This window comes from Phyllobates terribilis, unplaced genomic scaffold (assembly GCF_046119375.1).
Source record: "Phyllobates terribilis strain yellow unplaced genomic scaffold, ASM4611937v1 Scaffold_7__3_contigs__length_470593459, whole genome shotgun sequence".
Lineage (NCBI taxonomy): Eukaryota > Metazoa > Chordata > Amphibia > Anura > Dendrobatidae > Phyllobates > Phyllobates terribilis.
Window position 1 is genome coordinate 421,263,881 of NW_027362767.1, and position 19,540 is coordinate 421,283,420.

The 19,540-nt window shown below is 53.9% G+C and overlaps 1 protein-coding gene across 1 annotated transcript in view; it reads left to right on the forward strand.

Moving 5' to 3' along the window:
• WDR62 (WD repeat domain 62) overlaps nucleotides 1-19,540 on the forward strand; it is an 87,978-nt gene that overhangs the window by 30,734 nt on the left and 37,704 nt on the right. Inside the window, exons 2-12 of the mRNA XM_073641812.1 lie at nucleotides 8,058-8,149; nucleotides 8,307-8,369; nucleotides 8,860-8,917; nucleotides 9,304-9,474; nucleotides 10,525-10,662; nucleotides 10,743-10,925; nucleotides 11,024-11,184; nucleotides 11,568-11,757; nucleotides 13,070-13,204; nucleotides 13,628-13,794; nucleotides 13,878-13,969. Coding sequence (XP_073497913.1) covers nucleotides 8,058-8,149; nucleotides 8,307-8,369; nucleotides 8,860-8,917; nucleotides 9,304-9,474; nucleotides 10,525-10,662; nucleotides 10,743-10,925; nucleotides 11,024-11,184; nucleotides 11,568-11,757; nucleotides 13,070-13,204; nucleotides 13,628-13,794; nucleotides 13,878-13,969 — 1,450 coding nt within the window. The remainder of the gene's footprint in view (nucleotides 1-8,057; nucleotides 8,150-8,306; nucleotides 8,370-8,859; nucleotides 8,918-9,303; nucleotides 9,475-10,524; nucleotides 10,663-10,742; nucleotides 10,926-11,023; nucleotides 11,185-11,567; nucleotides 11,758-13,069; nucleotides 13,205-13,627; nucleotides 13,795-13,877; nucleotides 13,970-19,540) is intronic.

The following is a 19,540-nucleotide window of genomic DNA, read 5'->3' on the forward strand; positions in this document are numbered from 1 at the left end:
TGTGTGTGTGTGTCACTGCTGATTACCGCTGTGTGTGTGTGTGTCACTGCTGATTACCGCTGTGTGTGTGTGTGTCACTGCTGATTACCGCTGTGTGTGTGTGTGTGTGTCACTGCTGTATACCGCTGTGTGTGTGTCACTGCTGTATACCGCTGTGTGTGTGTCACTGCTGTATACCGCTGTGTGTGTGTCACTGCTGTATACCGCTGTGTGTGTGTCACTGCTGTATACCGCTGTGTGTGTGTGTGTCACTGCTGTATACCGCTGTGTGTGTGTGTGTGTCACTGCTGTATACCGCTGTGTGTGTGTGTGTCACTGCTGTATACCGCTGTGTGTGTGTGTCACTCCTGTATACCGCTGTGTGTGTCACTGCTGTATACCGCCCCCTGTGTGTGTGTGTCACTGCTGTGTGTGACACCGCTGTGTGGCACCCTGTGTGTGTGTGTGTGTGTGTGTGTGTGTGTGTGTGTGTGTGTGTGTGTGGCACCCTGTGTGTGTGTGTGGCACCCTGTGTGTGTGTGTGGCACCCTGTGTGTGTGTGGCACCCTGTGTGTGTGTGTGGCACCCTGTGTGTGTGTGTGTGTGGCACCCTGTGTGTGTGTGTGTGTGTGGCACCCTGTGTGTGTGTGTGTGTGGGGCACCCTGTGTGTGTGTGTGGGGGGGGCACCCTGTGTGTGTGTGTGTGTGGGGCACCCTGTGTGTGTGTGTGTGGGGCACCCTGTGTGTGTGTGTGTGGGGCACCCTGTGTGTGGGGCACCCTGTGTGTGTGTGTGTGTGTGGGGGGGGGCACCCTGTGTGTGTGTGGGGGGGGCACCCTGTGTGTGTGTGTGTGTGGGGCACCCTGTGTGTGTGTGTGTGTGTGGGGCACCCTGTGTGTGTGTGTGTGGGGGGGGCACCCTGTGTGTGTGGGGGGGGCACCCTGTGTGTGTGGGGGGGGCACCCTGTGTGTGTGTGTGTGGCACCCTGTGTGTGTGTGTGTGTGGCACCCTGTGTGTGTGTGGGGCACCCTGTGTGTGTGTGTGGCACCCTGTGTGTGTGTGTGTGGCACCCTGTGTGTGTGTGTGTGTGTGTGTGGCACCCAGTGTGTGTGTGTGGCACCCAGTGTGTGTGTGTGGCACCCTGTGTGTGTGTGTGGCACCCTGTGTGTGTGTGTGTGGCACCCTGTGTGTGTGTGTGTGGCACCCTGTGTGTGTGTGTGTGGCACCCTGTGTGTGTGTGTGTGGCACCCTGTGTGTGTGTGTGTGGCACCCTGTGTGTGTGTGTGGCACCCTGTGTGTGTGTGTGTGTGGCACCCTGTGTGTGTGTGTGTGTGGCACCCTGTGTGTGTGTGTGTGTGGCACCCTGTGTGTGTGTGTGTGTGGCACCCCGTGTGTGTGTGTGTGTGGCACCCCGTGTGTGTGTGTGTGTGGCACCCAGTGTGTGTGTGTGTGTGGCACCCAGTGTGTGTGTGTGTGTGGCACCCAGTGTGTGTGTGTGTGTGGCACCCAGTGTGTGTGTGTGTGTGGCACCCAGTGTGTGTGTGTGTGTGGCACCCAGTGTGTGTGTGTGTGTGGCACCCAGTGTGTGTGTGTGTGTGTGGCACCCAGTGTGTGTGTGTGTGTGTGTGTGGCACCCAGTGTGTGTGTGTGTGTGTGTGTGGCACCCAGTGTGTGTGTGTGTGTGGCACCCAGTGTGTGTGTGTGTGTGGCACCCAGTGTGTGTGTGTGTGTGGCACCCAGTGTGTGTGTGTGTGGCACCCCGTGTGTGTGTGTGGCACCCCGTGTGTGTGTGTGGCACCCCGTGTGTGTGTGTGGCACCCCGTGTGTGTGTGGCACCCCGTGTGTGTGTGTGTGTGGCACCCCGTGTGTGTGTGTGTGTGGCACCCACCCTGTGTGTGTGTGTGTGGCACCCACCCTGTGTGTGTGTGTGTGGCACCCACCCTGTGTGTGTGTGTGGCAGGCACCGTGTGTGTGTGTGTGTGTGTGTGTGGCAGGCACCGTGTGTGTGTGTGTGTGTGTGTGTGTGTGGCACCCTGTGTGTGTGTGTGTGGCACCCTGTGTGTGTGTGGCCCCCTGTGTGTGTGTGTGGCACCCTGTGTGTGTGTGTGTGTGTGTGGCACCCTGTGTGTGTGTGTGTGGCACCCTGTGTGTGTGTGTGTGTGTGTGGCACCCTGTGTGTGTGTGTGTGTGTGTGTGTGGCACCCTGTGTGTGTGTGTGTGGCACCCTGTGTGTGTGTGTGGCACCCTGTGTGTGTGTGTGGCACCCTGTGTGTGTGTGTGGCACCCTGTGTGTGTGTGTGTGTGGCACCCTGTGTGTGTGGCCCCCTGTGTGTGTGTGTGTGGCCCCCTGTGTGTGTGTGTGGCACCCTGTGTGTGTGTGTGGCACCCTGTGTGTGTGTGTGGCACCCTGTGTGTGTGTGTGTGGCACCGTGTGTGTGTGTGTGTGGCACCGTGTGTGTGTGTGTGTGTGTGTGTGGCACCCTGTGTGTGTGTGTGTGTGTGGCACCCTGTGTGTGTGTGTGTGTGTGGCACCCTGTGTGTGTGTGTGTGTGGCACCCTGTGTGTGTGTGTGTGTGTGTGGCACCCTGTGTGTGTGTGTGTGTGTGGCACCCTGTGTGTGTGTGTGTGTGTGTGGCACCCTGTGTGTGTGTGTGGCACCCTGTATGTGTGTGTGGCACCCTGTGTGTGTGTGTGTGTGGCACCCTGTGTGTGTGTGTGTGTGGCACCCTGTGTGTGTGTGTGTGTGTGTGGCACCCTGTGTGTGTGTGTGTGTGTGTGGCACCCTGTGTGTGTGTGTGTGGCACCCTGTGTGTGTGTGTGTGGCACCCTGTGTGTGTGGCACACTGTGTGTGTGTGGCACCGTGTGTGTGTGTGTGTGTGTGGCACCGTGTGTGTGTGTGTGTGTGTGTGTGTGGCACCCTGTGTGTGTGTGGCACCCTGTGTGTGTGTGTGTGTGTGGCACCCTGTGTGTGTGTGTGTGGCACCCTGTGTGTGTGTGTGGCACCCTTTGTGTGTGTGTTTGGCTCCCTGTGTGTGTGTGTGTGTGTGGCACCCTGTGTGTGTGTGTGTGTGTGGCACCCTGTGTGTGTGTGTGTGTGTGGCACCCTGTGTGTGTGTGTGTGTGTGGCACCCTGTGTGTGTGTGTGTGTGGCACCCTGTGTGTGTGTGTGTGTGGCACCCTGTGTGTGTGTGTGTGGCACCCTGTGTGTGTGTGGCACCCTGTGTGTGTGTGTGTGGCACCCTGTGTGTGTGTGTGTGTGGCACCCTGTGTGTGTGTGTGTGTGTGGCACCCTGTGTGTGTGTGGCACCCTGTGTGTGTGTGTGTGGCACCCTTTGTGTGTGTGTTTGGCTCCCTGTGTGTGTGTGGCACCCTGTGTGTGTGTGGCACCCTGTGTGTGTGTGGCACCCTGTGTGTGTGTGGCACCCTGTGTGTGTGTGGCACCCTGTGTGTGTGTGTGTGTGTGTGGCACCCTGTGTGTGTGTGGCACCCTGTGTGTGTGTGTGGCACCCTGTGTGTGTGTGTGGCACCCTGTGTGTGTGTGTGGCACCCTGTGTGTGTGTGTGTGGCACCCTGTGTGTGTGTGTGTGGCACCCTGTGTGTGTGTGTGTGGCACCCTGTGTGTGTGTGTGTGGCACCCTGTGTGTGTGTGTGTGGCACCCTGTGTGTGTGTGGCACCCTGTGTGTGTGTGTGTGGCACCCTGTGTGTGTGTGTGTGGCACCCTGTGTGTGTGTGTGTGTGTGGCACCCTGTGTGTGTGTGTGTGTGGCACCCTGTGTGTGTGTGTGTGGCACCCTGTGTGTGTGTGTGTGTGTGTGTGGCACCCTGTGTGTGTGTGTGGCACCCTGTGTGTGTGTGTGTGTGTGTGTGTGGCACCCTGTGTGTGTGTGTGTGGCACCCTGTGTGTGTGTGTGGCACCCTTTGTGTGTGTGTTTGGCTCCCTGTGTGTGTGTGTGTGTGTGTGGCACCCTGTGTGTGTGTGTGTGTGTGTGGCACCGTGTGTGTGTGTGTGTGGCACCCTGTGTGTGTGTGTGTGTGGCACCCTGTGTGTGTGTGTGTGTGTGGCACCCTGTGTGTGTGTGTGTGTGGCACCCTGTGTGTGTGTGTGTGTGGCACCCTGTGTGTGTGTGTGTGTGGCACCCTGTGTGTGTGTGTGTGTGTGGCACCCTGTGTGTGTGTGTGTGTGTGTGGCACCCTGTGTGTGTGTGTGTGTGTGGCACCCTGTGTGTGTGTGTGTGTGGCACCCTGTGTGTGTGTGTGTGTGTGTGTGTGTGTGTGGCACCCTGTGTGTGTGTGTGTGTGTGTGTGTGTGGCACCCTGTGTGTGTGTGTGTGGCACCCTGTGTGTGTGTGTGTGGCACCCTGTGTGTGTGTGTGTGTGTGTGGCACCCAGTGTGTGTGTGTGTGTGGCACCCAGTGTGTGTGTGTGTGTGGCACCCAGTGTGTGTGTGTGTGTGGCACCCAGTGTGTGTGTGTGTGGCACCCCGTGTGTGTGTGGCACCCCGTGTGTGTGTGTGTGTGGCACCCACCCTGTGTGTGTGTGTGTGGCACCCACCCTGTGTGTGTGTGTGTGGCACCCACCCTGTGTGTGTGTGTGGCAGGCACCGTGTGTGTGTGTGTGTGTGTGTGTGTGTGTGTGTGGCAGGCACCGTGTGTGTGTGTGTGTGTGGCACCCTGTGTGTGTGTGTGTGGCACCCTGTGTGTGTGTGTGTGTGGCACCCTGTGTGTGTGTGGCACCCTGTGTGTGTGTGGCACCCTGTGTGTGTGTGTGGCACCCTGTGTGTGTGTGTGTGTGTGGCACCCTGTGTGTGTGTGTGTGGCACCCTGTGTGTGTGTGTGGCACCCTGTGTGTGTGTGTGGCACCCTGTGTGTGTGGCCCCCTGTGTGTGTGTGTGTGGCCCCCTGTGTGTGTGTGTGTGGCCCCCTGTGTGTGTGTGTGGCACCCTGTGTGTGTGTGTGTGGCACCGTGTGTGTGTGTGTGTGGCACCGTGTGTGTGTGTGTGTGTGTGTGTGTGTGTGTGTGTGGCACCCTGTGTGTGTGTGTGTGTGGCACCCTGTGTGTGTGTGTGTGTGTGGCACCCTGTGTGTGTGTGTGTGTGTGGCACCCTGTGTGTGTGTGTGTGTGTGGCACCCTGTGTGTGTGTGTGTGTGTGTGGCACCCTGTGTGTGTGTGTGTGTGTGGCACCCTGTGTGTGTGTGTGTGGCACCCTGTGTGTGTGTGTGTGTGTGGCACCCTGTGTGTGTGTGTGTGGCACCCTGTGTGTGTGTGTGGCACCCTGTGTGTGTGTGTGTGTGTGGCACCCTGTGTGTGTGTGTGTGTGTGGCACCCTGTGTGTGTGTGTGTGTGGCACCCTGTGTGTGTGTGTGTGTGGCACCCTGTGTGTGTGTGTGTGGCACCCTGTGTGTGTGTGTGTGTGTGTGGCACCCTGTGTGTGTGTGTGTGGCACCCTGTGTGTGTGTGTGTGGCACACTGTGTGTGTGTGGCACCGTGTGTGTGTGTGTGTGTGGCACCGTGTGTGTGTGTGTGTGTGTGTGTGTGTGTGGCACCCTGTGTGTGTGTGGCACCCTGTGTGTGTGTGTGGCACCCTGTGTGTGTGTGTGTGTGTGGCACCCTTTGTGTGTGTGGCACCCTGTGTGTGTGTGTGTGTGTGTGGCACCCTGTGTGTGTGTGGCACCCTGTGTGTGTGTGTGGCACCCTTTGTGTGTGTGTTTGGCTCCCTGTGTGTGTGTGGCACCCTGTGTGTGTGTGGCACCCTGTGTGTGTGTGGCACCCTGTGTGTGTGTGTGTGTGGCACCCTGTGTGTGTGTGGCACCCTGTGTGTGTGTGTGGCACCCTGTGTGTGTGTGGCACCCTGTGTGTGTGTGTGTGGCACCCTGTGTGTGTGTGTGTGGCACCCTGTGTGTGTGTGTGTGGCACCCTGTGTGTGTGTGTGTGGCACCCTGTGTGTGTGTGGCACCCTGTGTGTGTGTGTGTGGCACCCTGTGTGTGTGTGTGTGTGGCACCCTGTGTGTGTGTGTGTGTGTGTGTGTGGCACCCTGTGTGTGTGTGTGTGTGGCACCCTGTGTGTGTGTGTGTGTGTGGCACCCTGTGTGTGTGTGTGTGTGTGGCACCCTGTGTGTGTGTGTGTGTGTGGCACCCTGTGTGTGTGTGTGTGGCACCCTGTGTGTGTGTGTGGCACCCTGTGTGTGTGTGTGTGGCACCCTGTGTGTGTGTGTGGCACCCTGTGTGTGTGTGTGTGGCACCCTGTGTGTGTGTGTGGCACCCTTTGTGTGTGTGTTTGGCTCCCTGTGTGTGTGTGTGTGTGTGTGTGGCACCCTGTGTGTGTGTGTGTGTGTGGCACCCTGTGTGTGTGTGTGTGTGTGTGGCACCCTGTGTGTGTGTGTGTGTGTGGCACCCTGTGTGTGTGTGTGTGTGGCACCCTGTGTGTGTGTGTGTGTGTGTGGCACCCTGTGTGTGTGTGTGTGTGTGGCACCCTGTGTGTGTGTGTGTGTGTGGCACCCTGTGTGTGTGTGTGTGTGGCACCCTGTGTGTGTGTGTGTGTGTGGCACCCTGTGTGTGTGTGTGTGTGTGTGGCACCCTGTGTGTGTGTGGCACCCTGTGTGTGTGTGTGTGTGTGTGGCACCCTGTGTGTGTGTGTGTGTGTGTGTGTGTGGCACCCTGTGTGTGTGTGTGTGTGTGTGTGTGTGGCACCCTGTGTGTGTGTGTGTGTGTGGCACCCTGTGTGTGTGTGTGGCACCCTGTGTGTGTGTGTGGCACCCTGTGTGTGTGTGTGTGTGTGTGTGTGTGTGTGTGTGTGTGTGTGTGGCACCCTGTGTGTGTGTGTGTGTGTGTGGCACCCTGTGTGTGTGTGTGTGGCACCCTGTGTGTGTGTGTGTGGCACCCTGTGTGTGTGTGTGTGGCACCCTGTGTGTGTGTGTGTGGCACCCTGTGTGTGTGTGTGTGTGGCACCCTGTGTGTGTGTGTGTGTGGCACCCTGTGTGTGTGTGTGTGTGGCACCCTGTGTGTGTGTGTGTGTGGCACCCTGTGTGTGTGTGTGTGTGGCACCCTGTGTGTGTGTGTGTGGCACCCTGTGTGTGGCACCCTGTGTGTGTGTGTGTGGCACCCTGTGTGTGTGTGTGTGGCACCCTGTGTGTGTGTGTGGCACCCTGTGTGTGTGTGTGTGTGTGGCACCCTGTGTGTGTGTGTGGCACCCTGTGTGTGTGTGTGTGTGTGTGTGTGGCACCCTGTGTGTGTGTGTGTGGCACCCTGTGTGTGTGTGTCACCGCTGTATACCGCCCCCCCCGTGTGTGTGTCACCGCTGTATACCGCCCCCCCCCCGTGTGTGTGTCACCGCTGTATACCGCCCCCCCGTGTGTGTGTCACCGCCGTATACCGCCCCCCCTGTGTGTGTGTCACCGCCGTATGCCGCCCCCCCGTGTGTGTGTCACCGCCGTATGCCGCCCCCCCCCCGTGTGTGTGTCACCGCCGTATACCGCCCCCCCCGTGTGTGTGTCACCGCCGTATACCGCCCCCCCCCGTGTGTGTGTCACCGCCGTATACCGCCCCCCCCCCCGTGTGTGTGTCACCGCCGTATACCCCCCCTCCCTGTGTGTGTGTCAGCGCCGTATACCGCCCCCCCCGTGTGTGTGTCACCGCCGTATACCGCCCCCCCCGTGTGTGTGTCACCGCCGTATACCCCCCCTCCCTGTGTGTGTGTCACCGCCGTATACCGCCCCCCCTGTGTGTGTGTCACCGCCGTATGCCGCCCCCCCCCGTGTGTGTGTCACCGCCGTATGCCGCCCCCCCCCCGTGTGTGTGTCACCGCCGTATACCGCCCCCCCCGTGTGTGTCACCGCCGTATACCGCCCCCCCCGTGTGTGTGTCACCGCCGTATACCCCCCCCCCCGTGTGTGTGTCACCGCCGTATACCGCCCCCCCCGTGTGTGTGTCACCGCCGTATGCCGCCCCCCCCCTGTGTGTGTGTAAGCGCCGTATGCCGCCCCCCCCTGTGTGTGTGTCACCACCATATGCCGCCTCCTGTGTAGGAGAATACAATGACTGTAATGATGTGAGATGTTATGTAACGCTTCTCTCGTTGGTAGGTGGAGCTGGAGAAGGTTCTGGGGGTCACGGTGTTCGGCAGCAGCGGTCTAACGTGTGACCCCGGCTCTGGGCTGGTTGCTTACCCTGCAGGGTGAGTCCGTTCTCTCTACGGTCGGTGGTTGGCCGTCCGGGGGTTAATCATTACTGGGGTTTTCCCAAGTTTATGGCAAATCTACAGATCACCCTATAACCCCCTAATTATTGTGGTGTTTATTCCGCCGTTGATGGATTCTCTTCTCTTTTCCCAGATGCCTCATTGTTCTCTTATGTCCGAGGAAGAGCAGACAATCTCACATCTTCAACACGTCCAGGTGATTGGTGGGAGCATCGCCCGCTCGCCTTTATAGAGTGATTCTGGTGCAATAATAGATCTCGTTCGAGCAAAATAAACTTTAAGGACTAAAATTCCGTAATACAAAATCTCCTAATTCCGCTCTTAAAGGGGCCCTGCCACCAGTTTAAAAGTCTCCAGTTTTTGCTGTTATTGTATTCCCTTCGCTCCCCTGAATATCCAGTTTGAGGTTTTTGGTTTTTGTTTGTTTTTTTATTTTTTTTATTCTCCATAGAGGTATGAGACTTTTTTTTTCTTTATTTTAGCGCTCACGGGATTCTCGGGGGCTCATAATGACCCTGTGACCACACCCCCTTGATGACCATAAGAGGGAGTTCATGTCTTATGCTCCCCCCTGAGGTCCTGCTGGTTTAGCAGGAGCAGCTCTGTGCCTGTTTACCAGATTTTGTGGGTTGTTTATTGCCCGGGATGGCGTCCCAGTGGTAACCATGTGATTCCTTCCTCCGTAGCAAACAGCTGAGCGCACTGTCCTTCTCCCCCGACGGGAAGTTTATCGTCAGCGGAGAGGTGAGTGGAGTCTTCTGGTTTCCATGGGCTAGTCCTTGTATGATCGCTGGGATCTCCTCGATCACTAAAACAGTCCCGTTCCATGCGCCTGCATGACCAGTTTTTCACTTCTTCCTTGGATCACTTCTAGTAATCGGGGGAGATCCCAGCAGATCTGGGGAGAGCTGATGCATCTCCCACGACTTCTATCGGGCGAGTCATCCTAATCTCTGGTGGTCCCTCCTGTCTGTGTGACTTCCCAATTGACCCCTGCCCACCAGCTTCAGTAATTATCGCAGCATGGACAACATGACTTGTGATATCAGTGATTGGCTGCAGCGGTCATCTGCTCCTCTGCTTTCGAGGTAACAAAAAATAAAAATCCTTTGATTTTCTTCTGCTTTCAGAGCGGTCACAAACCAGCGGTACGAGTCTGGGATGTGGCTGAGAAGCTGCAGGTGTCCGAGATGCTCGGACACAAATATGGCGTTTCCTGCGTGTGCTTCTCCCCCAACATGAAGTACGTCGTCTCTGTGGGGTATCAGCACGACATGGTGGTCAATGTGTGGGACTGGAAGGTAAAGGGTTTGATTGTTTTTTTTCTGGTTGGGTTTTTTTTTTTTTTTTTCCCTTTTATCTTTTTTTTATGTTTTTTTTCAATTTATATCATATCCAGGAATTCTGCCGTAAATATGTCATAAATGTGTGCTATCTCGGGTTCCTCTTCACCGCCATTCTGCTTGGTGGGACGGACAGTCGTCGGTGGTAACCATGTCATGGAAACCCCATTTATTTATTTTACTTCTTGAAATTGCAATTCTTTCTCATATTTCCTTACAATTGTTCTGTTCCTCTGTTATTCCTCATGGAATTAATTAATTTGACTGCTCTCCCCTTCCCATCACGCCAGGTGTGAATGCAACACAGAGGGGAAAGGGAGCACAGACACTAGGGGAAGAGGTGACCTCCTAATCTGGACTAGAGTCACCCAGTCTCCCCCTAACGTCCCTATACAGCCTCCGCAGCCAATCACGTGCCTCACCCTACTATCCCTGGCATAAGAGTATAGCTGGGGGTGGAAGGAGATGAGCACCAGTCAACCTCCACTAGCACTCTAAAGACAAAAGGGGAAAACAACACAGGGGAATAGCAACTTAGCTTTAGAAGAAACTCCAACAGGGCACACGGCCTCAAGACTCCAGAGAGGACGTGATGCTGCTTCAGCCAAGTTCCAAGTAGAAATGAGTATAACCAGCGACGCCCACCTAGACATACCAGGTATATATACACCCTGACTAAAGGGAGGTAGTCGCTGGGTCTTAAAGACAACCTCCTATCTAGGCAGCTGTCTGCATTGCCAAATGTGGAGATCTCCTGCAAACCACTGCAGGGAGACTCTATCAACTCTGACACACCCGTGACAGACAACTTTCCGCCCCAGACAGTTTTTACTGAAGGCGTGTACTTATTTTCTCCCTGTATGATGTTGACCAATCATAAGAAGGCAACAGCATTCAAAGGACAATGGACCACGCCCCCACCCTAAATTAAAGCAGATTTTGCAGTGTGTGAGATGCATGACTAACACCCTCCCCTAAATCTTTTTTTTTTTCTCCTTGTCTCCACAGAATAATAATATAGTGGCGAAGAACAAAGTCTCAAGTAAGGTCAGCGCCGTGTCCTTCTCCGAAGACAGCAGTTACTTTGTGACCGCCGGCCATCGGCACGTGAAGTTCTGGTACCTGGAGAGCTCAAGACAGTCCCAGGTACTGACTGACTCTTTAAAGTTTTCGGTTTCCTACAGTAAGTTTGATAAATCTCCTCTGAAGTGACAGGATTCCTGCAGGTGAACGGGACCGTTCCTCTGGTGGGCCGGTCGGGGCTGCTGGGCGACCTCCATAACAATGTGTTTGGTGGAGTAGCGTGCGGCAAGGGGCAGAACGCGAGGAGCACGTACTGCGTGTCGTACTCCGGGGTCCTGTGTCAGTTCAATGAGAAGCGAGTCCTGGAGAAATGGCTGAAACTGAAGGTGAGCGAGCAGCGGGTATTTGCGGGTTCCCCTTGTTGCGGTGGCTTCTTTGGTTCACCGTCCGCGGCGTCTCCTCCACTTGTCGCCTTTATGTGCAGGTGTCGTCATCCAACTGCCTGTGCGTCACCGAGGAGTTCGTGTTCTGTGGCTGCGAGGAAGGAGTCATCAGGATGTTCAAGGCCCACAACCTCCAATACGTGGCCGATCTCCCCCGACCTCACAATCTGGGCGTGGATGTCGCCCTGGGCCTCGATGCGAGGTACGCTTAGCAGCTATAAAGGGTGCGGGCGCCTTCAGGGACCATCATGGTCTCAGAATCATTTTTGCACTCGGGTAACTTTAAAAATGTTGCACCATTTTGGCTTTTACAGACTTTTTGTTCTCCTTCACATTACTGGCTGCAGAATGAGGTCACTAGGAAGCTGTCAGTGAGCTCGTTCTCATGGGAGAGTTTGTTACTCTTTTACCTGTCTTTTTCTGAGCTTCTCTCAGCTGACTTACAATCACACCAAAGTTGAGCTGAACTTTGATGTGGACATAAATCGGCAGAGCGGAGCTCAGAAAGAGACGACTATGCGAATAAGACGTAGTACATTTTACACGTTGTCTCGTCAATATAATTTTCGCTCTTTTTCTTTTAAGCGCGCTCTTCGCGAAACAAGATGATTGCGGCCACCCGGACACATCTGCCTTAGTGTACGACCGGGGCAACCAGTGGCTGTGCTGCGTGTACAATGACCACAGCGTCTACGTCTGGGATGTCAGTAACACCCGCAAGGTGGGGAAGGTGTATTCAGCCTTGTACCACAGCTCATACGTTTGGAATATAGAGGTGAGCGGACAGAATGACAAAATGAAATTGTAAGGGGGCCCCATTTTCAATAGAGGGTCCGGCCGGCTCCTCCATACACCGGAGCGTCTGGCTCTGTCGCGCACTCCTGTGCTCTCTACAGGCGAGCCGCTGCCAGACTACATCGTCAGCCGCTCATCTTGTTGATAACGAAGGGGTCGGGCATGCCGCATCCTCATCCTCACCTTCCGACAGTCATCTGTTGTGGCGGAGAGGGGCATACACATTAGATTGTCAGCCAATATCAGAGGGGTGGCCCTTAAAGAGGACTTTTCACCAAATTTGTCATGTTGAACTGGACACGTGATATAATAGTGACTGCAGGGCAGAATACATTTATTCAGAATGTTTTTTTTTTTTTCTTTTACCCAGACAGTTTTCACTGGAGGTGTGCACTTCTTTTCTACCTGTATAATGCTGACCAATCCTAATCAGGCAGCAACACTCAAAGGAAAATAGAAAAATAGAACACGCCCACACCGTATATTAGAGCAGATTTCTCAGTGTACGAGATTCATGACAGTCAGCCTGCTCTCCTAGTCTAACCTCCTGCATGATTAGAGATGTGTGATCCCTGTGTTAGGGCAGCACGACTGAGTTTAGCTGTGTCACATTACAAACCCTTCTCTCAGCTCTCCTCCTCTTATAGCTTTGTCACCTCTGTTGTCCTGTCCCTCCCCCACACTGTTTGTTTGGAGATGTGTCAGATACACCCTCATGTCTGCTGTGCTGAAGCAACTTCTGCTCGTTCTGCAGTGAGATAAGGGCTGTCATGTCATCGTCCCTCACACAGGAGTTGTCGAGAATCGACAGGTTACTCCTCTGTGAGGGGTAATGAGAGCTGTGATATCGCTGCAGATCGAGCACAAGTTGCTTGAGCACAGCAGACATGAGTGTGGTTACTGACACACTCCGAGAACTGGGCTCTAAACCGCTTCATTAGAATGAAGCGGTTGCTACGCATTTGCTCCTGCGCTTCTTTTTAACTCAAGGACTCGTTCTCGAGATCTGTCAAGTCAGACCCCAGCAAAAGGTAATGAATTGCTGAACGCTGGAGTTTTACTGCCAGTACCCACTCATTTCCCAAGAAGCAGGTTCTGAAACGCCTCGTTAGAAAGGAGCATCGGCCGTGCCTGCTCTCCTTTCTAATAGGGCATTTCAGAATCTGTCCAGGTCAGACCCCCCAGTGATCAGAGATTATCCCCCATCATACAGAGAGGTGATCTCTTCTCTTCCCAAATTGGAAACCCCTTTAGAAACCATACTAATGTTTCTTTTCTCCCTTGTTCTGTAGGTGTACCCGGAGCACAGGCTGAAGCCATGTTTCGCCCTCGGCTCGTTTTTCACCTGTTCTTCTGACAACACCATCCGCTTATGGAACCTGGAGAGAAGCTCTGAGCAGGGGCTGAAGAGGAATATCTACAGCCATGTGAGTATGTGACATTGCTCCGGCTTTATCTGCACCCAGTCTGACCTGTGAATGGGCGTCCTACAAAATTACTCTACCCCGCCCTGATAATATTGTACCGCTTCATGTCTACGGCTCCTAAACACACCTGTGTCTTAACAGTTACAAGATAGAGTCAAAGACCCCCATGTATCCAGATCAAGTGTAAAACTGCAGAATCTACACGGTTTGTAACCATGGAAACACATAGGTCTGCATAGGAGCTGAGTACTCAGAACGGTATTAGATTTCTGGTAAAGGTTTCTTCAAGTATTTAATTTTGATGCATTGGAGCTTGATAAATACTACATCAGTATCTGGACTAGTGATTCATCACCACATTTTATCTATATATTGAACATTATTCCAGTAGATTTTTATTTTTTTTTCTTTCGCCTTATTTAGGATTTGTATAAAGTCATGTATGTCAATGACAACGTGGCACACTTGAAGGACACCTCCGGCACCACCGAGAAACCTGAGCCCAAAGACTCGAAAAGCGGAATTCGTGTCCTGAAAATTCGCCATGATGGACATCATTTGGCCTCTGGTGACCGGACTGGAAACATACGGTAATTCTCCACTGTGATGGCGTGTAAAGGTTGGAGAAGAGAAGAGTTTATATAAAGTGTTATTTCCATTTCTTCCTCTGTAGAATCTATAATTTGGAAAACTTTGAGGAGGTGATAACGATTGAAGCACATGATGGCGAAGTTCTCTGCCTCGAATACTCCAGGCCCTGGACCGGTATGTGATGGTATAATTGTCTCATCAACTCCATAAGCTGCTGGTGTTATTCTGAAGCCTCACATTTTTGAGAAATGCAAGAATATAACGACTATAAGACTTCTCTATACCTCTCTGCTCCTATTTACTAATGGTATGTTCTCCAAGTAACACCAGCTACCCCCCACTTTCATTTGCTAAGCTTGTTTGCTAAGCCTTTGACTATCCAGCATCTGTTTACAGCCTTAATCAGCTGATCAAGAAGAGCACAGACCACTCCCCTCTGGCTCACAGCTGAATGCATTCTGTAGCACATATATTGTGAACTAGGAGTCTGTTAGACTTTAGTCTGTGTCTATCACCTTAAGTGTTTGTCTTTGTTTTCACTCTCACCCCCTTAATCCTTCACCTTTTCCAAACACCCCTAATCCCTACACCTAGTAATGAACTCTTCATCTCTCCCTCCATCCTCCCCACCCATCTCACCTCCTCCTCAGAGCTATTCCTCAACATACAATCCTTTGTCTCCAAACACAGACAGCCACCCCATGCCCTCTCCTACTCCCACCTGCTAACACTTTATCTGCTCCTCCTCACTGCCAGCGACATCTCTCCAAATCCTGTCCCTCCTCACCACATCCCTACAATCACTTCCACCTCCTACCCATGATCTATGCCAAACTCTCTTAACCCTTCTAACCTTATACCCATCTGCCTAGCCCCCGCTTCCCCAGTCCCTCTAACAGGAGCTCTATGGAACGCTCGCTCCGTCTACAACAAACTTTCCTACATTCACAATCTCTTCATCACAAACAAACTTTCCTTCATCGGCATCACTGAAACCTGGCTCACCCCCTCCGACACAGCCTCTCCTGCTGCACTTTCGTACGGTGGATTCCACCTTTCCCACACCCCTCGCTCCAATGGCAAGCATGGTGGAGGAGTAGGTTTCCTCCTATCAGATAACTGCTCCTTCACCCAAATCCCACTGCCGCCCTCCACTACTCTCCCCTCTTTTAAAGTGCACTGCGTGCGCATTTACTCCACCTCCAACTGGCTGTCATTTACCGCCCCCCAGGATCAACCACCACTTTCTTTGACCACTTCACCACTTGGCTACTTCATTTCCTCTCCGTTGACATCCCCACTATCCTCATGGGCGACTTCAACATCCCCATTGACACTTCCCTCTCAGCTGCCTCTAAGCTTCTATCCCTCATTTCCTCCTTTCGCCTTACTCAGTGGTCTTCTGCAGCTACTCACAAAGACGGCCACACGCTGGACCTCATCTTCACCTGCCTCTGTTCCCTATCTAACCTCTCTAACTCACCTCTCTCTCTCTCTGACCACAGCCTACTTACATTCTCTACCCTCTCCTCTCCAGGGCAAAAATCCCCACTCCACAAACTTGCATACCCTTGCAGAAATCTTAAACACCTTGACCTACACTCACTCTCTGAATGCCTTCTCCCTCTTACAGACATTAGCTCCTTACACGACACCAACACCACAACAGCTGCAGCTCTCAATTCGGTCACCCCCCCCTCACACATATCAAGGCTCGCACAATCAACAGACAACCCTGGCACACCAGCCTAACTAATGAACTGCGACGGGCCTCCAGGGTTGCTGAGCGTAGATGGAAATGGTCCCACTCCAATGAGCACTTCATCGCATTCAAACAGTCCCTCACTACCTTCAAGTCCACGCTCAATGCCGCAAAACTAACATACTTCGCATCTCTCATATCCTCCCTGTCTCACAATCCCAAACAACTATTCAAGACCTTCAATTCTCTCCTCCGTCCCCCAGTGCCTCCTCCTTCTCTTATTTCAGACGAAGACTTTGCCTCATTCTTCAAGCAGAAGATTGATACTGTTACGGGTCCGGATGGTGGAACCTCTGTGCCGAGGTGCAAGGAGGGACCCAGAGGGGCGTGACTAAGTATCAACCCGAACCGACCCTGGTCGGACGGCGGCTAACGACTCTGTGACCAGGGAGGATCCAGGCAGAGGGACCAGGTGCTTCTCTGGGGACGACCTTGTAAGAGAGCAGGTGGCTCCCACGGGTCAGATAGCTGGGACTGACCGGTATAACGGATGGACACGGCAAGCAGGCAGAAGTCTCTGGTTAGCTGACAGGTGGTCACGGTACGTGACAGCAGAGCGAGTAGTAGTCTCTAGGTTTACCAGGCAGATGGTCACAGCAAGTGACGGCAGAGTCTCCAAGCAGGCTGGCAGGAAACAGGCGGGTGCTCCCAGGTGAGCGGGCAGACAGACAAGGCAGGTAACAAGCAGATAACAGGTGGGCGCTCCCAGGTGAGCGGGCTGACGGACACAGCAAGTAACAGGCGGGTGCTCCCAGGTGAGCGGACTGACAGCCAAGGCAGGTAATAGGCAGGTAACAGGTGAGCGCTCCAGGAGAGCAGGCTGGCAGGCTCAGCAGGTAACGGGCAGAAAACAGGCTGGCAGGCAGGACGAGGAGTCAGGCTAGCAGCGGGACCTGAGGGCTGAAGCAGAAATAAGAAACTGTGCAACAACTTTGCTCGGGCACCTCCATTTTGGAGGAGGTGCCTTATATATGGGAGGTCCTCCGGCAATTGACCGGGGACTCCTTAGGACGGCGCGCGCGGTCCCTTTAAGAGAGGGGGAGAGAGCGTTCCCTAAGCACAGTGCCGGGGAAGGAGCGCGCGCCGGCAGCAGCGGGGAGAGAAGCGCTGGAGGATGCCGCGCCAGGAGCGGGAAGGTGAGAGGGGCGGCGTCTCTGCCTAGCAAGGGGCAGAGACGCCGATGCTACAGTACCCCCCCTTTAGGCCCCCTCTTTTTTTGGCCTGAAAGAAATTTTTCAAGGAGAAGCGGGGCGTTGATGTTCTCCCTGGGTTCCCAAGTTCTCTCAGGACCAAACCCCTTCCAATCTACCACAAAAATGGTCTTTCCTCTTACCCTCTTGGTGGCCAGAATACTCTCTACCTCAAAGACGTCCTCAGCGGAAACCGGAGCAGGAGGAGTACCTGGATTGTTGGAAAAAGAGTTAGACAACGGGTTTGAGGAGAGATACGTGGAAGGAGTTGGGAATCCGTAAGGTGGCCGGGAGTTTTAACTTGTAGGCCACTGGATTAATTTGCTTGAGGATTTCTAAAGAGCCGATGAAACGAGGACCCAACTTGTAGGAGGGTATCTTGAGCCGCACATGTTTGGAGGAGAGCCAAACCTTGTCTCCCGGACGGAATTGAGGCGGATCCAGACGCCTCTTATCAGCATATCTCTTCATCCGCTCGGAGGACTGAAGAAGTGCGGCTTTAGTACTCTCCCAAATGGTGGAAAATTCGCTGACAAGAGACTCTGCGGCAGGGCTGTCCACAGAAGCGGAGACGGGAAACGGAATCCGGGGATGTTGGCCATAGATTATGAAGAGCGGGGACTTGGAAGAGGATTCGCTCTCGTGGTTATTATATGAGAATTCGGCACATGGTAGGAGGTCCACCCAATCAGAATGGTGGGCATTAACGAAGTGCCGGAGGTAACTGGTAAGAATCTGATTGATCCGCTCCACTTGACCATTGGACTGAGGATGGTAAGCGGAGGAGAAATCCAGGGTGACATCCAGCAGTTTACATGTGGCTCTCCAGAAGCGTGAGGTAAACTGAACCCCTCGATCCGACACGATGTGGAGGGGTAGGCCATGGAGACGGAAGATATGGCGGCTAAAGTCTTTAGCCAGCTCAGATGCAGACGGGAGACCAGGCAGGGGAATGAAGTGGGCCATTTTAGAAAAGCGGTCCGCGACCACCCAAATGACTGTACACCCGGCAGAAACAGGAAGATCGGTAATGAAGTCCATGGCGATGTGTTGCCACGGGGCAACAGGTACGGGAAGCGGCAGGAGATGACCGGCTGGTAAGTGTCTGGGAACTTTGTTGCGGGCACAAGATGAACAGGCAGAGACGAAGTCTACCACATCCTTACGCAGGGTAGGCCACCAGTAATGCCGGGTAATGAGCAGGAAGGTCTTTTGGCCAGCATGGCCAGCTAGTTTAGAAGAATGACCCCAGCGAAGAACCTTCTCACTGTCAGGAACCGCTACAAACGTCTTGCCGGGTGGAAGACGAGTCAAATCCAAGGGGGCCACATTCATAACCTTGGAGGGGTCGATGATGTGCATAGGCTCCTCCTCTTGATCGGAGGACAGGAAGGATCGGGACAAGGCATCAGCTTTGACATTCTTGTCCGCCGGGCGGAAATGCAGGATGAAGTCGAAGCGGGCGAAGAACAAAGACCACCGGGCCTGACGCGGATTAAGTCTCTGGGCATTTTGGAGATATGCCAGATTTTTGTGATCTGTGTAAATGATCACCGGGTATAGAGCCCCTTCAAGCAGATAGCGCCACTCCTCCAGCGCCAATTTGACGGCTAGAAATTCTCGGTCTCCTATGGAGTAGTTGCTCAGAAGAAGAGAAGATTTTGGAGAAGAAGCCACAGGTTACCATTCTGCCGGAAGAAGATTTTTGGGTAAGTACTGCTCCAGCTTCGGAAGAGGAGGCATCAACCTCCAGGTAGAATTGTTTATTGCAGTCTGGACAGTGCAGAACTGGGGCAGAGGAGAAGGCTTGCTTTAAGGAGAGGATGGCCTCCTCGGCTTCGAGCGACCATACCTTGGGATTTGCCCCCTTGCGGGTGAGCGCAGATATGGAAGCAGTCCGGGACAAGAAGTGTGGAATGAAGAGACGATAGTAATTGGCGAAGCCCAGGAATCGCTGTATTGCCTTCAACCCCTCCGGACGGGGCCACTTAAGGACAGCAGAGAGCTTCTCGGGATCCATTCGTAGGCCTGTCTGGGAGATGACATAGCCCAGGAATGGAAGAGAGGTCTGCTCGAAGAGGCACTTCTCGTATTTTGCGTAGAGGTGGTTCTGCCTGAGCCTAAGCAGGACCTGACAAACATCCCTCCGGTGTGTGGGAAGATCTGGAGAGAAGACCAAGATATCGTCCAGGTATACCACCACGCAGGAGTAAAGAAGGTCACGGAAGATGTCGTTGACCAGTTCTTGGAAGACGGCGGGAGCATTGCAGAGGCCGAAGGGCATCACACGGTATTCATAGTGTCCGTCCCGGGTATTAAATGCCGTTTTCCACTCGTCTCCTTGACGGATAAGGACCAGGTTATACGCTTCACGTAGATCCAGCTTGAAAAAGATCCTGGCGCCTTTAAGGCAATCAAACAACTCGGAGATGAGTGGCAGGGGGTATTTATTTTTTACGGTGATCTGATTGAGTCCTCTATAGTCAATACAGGGACGTAGCGAGCCATCCTTTTTTTTTGACAAAGAAGAATCCGGCTCCCGCCGGGAAGGTAGACTTCCGGATGAACCCTCTAGCCAGATTCTCCTCTATGTACTCTGACATGGCCCGGGTCTCGGCTGCAGACAACGGATAAATATGCCCACGGGGTGGAGTGGCGCCAGGTACCAAGTCGATCGGGCAATCATATGGCCTATGAGGTGGTAATGTCTCTGCCTCCTTTTTACCGAAGACGTCTGCATTGGGCTAGTAAGGAGCCGGAAGACCGGGTAAATTAGCTGGAGTGGGTAGTGGA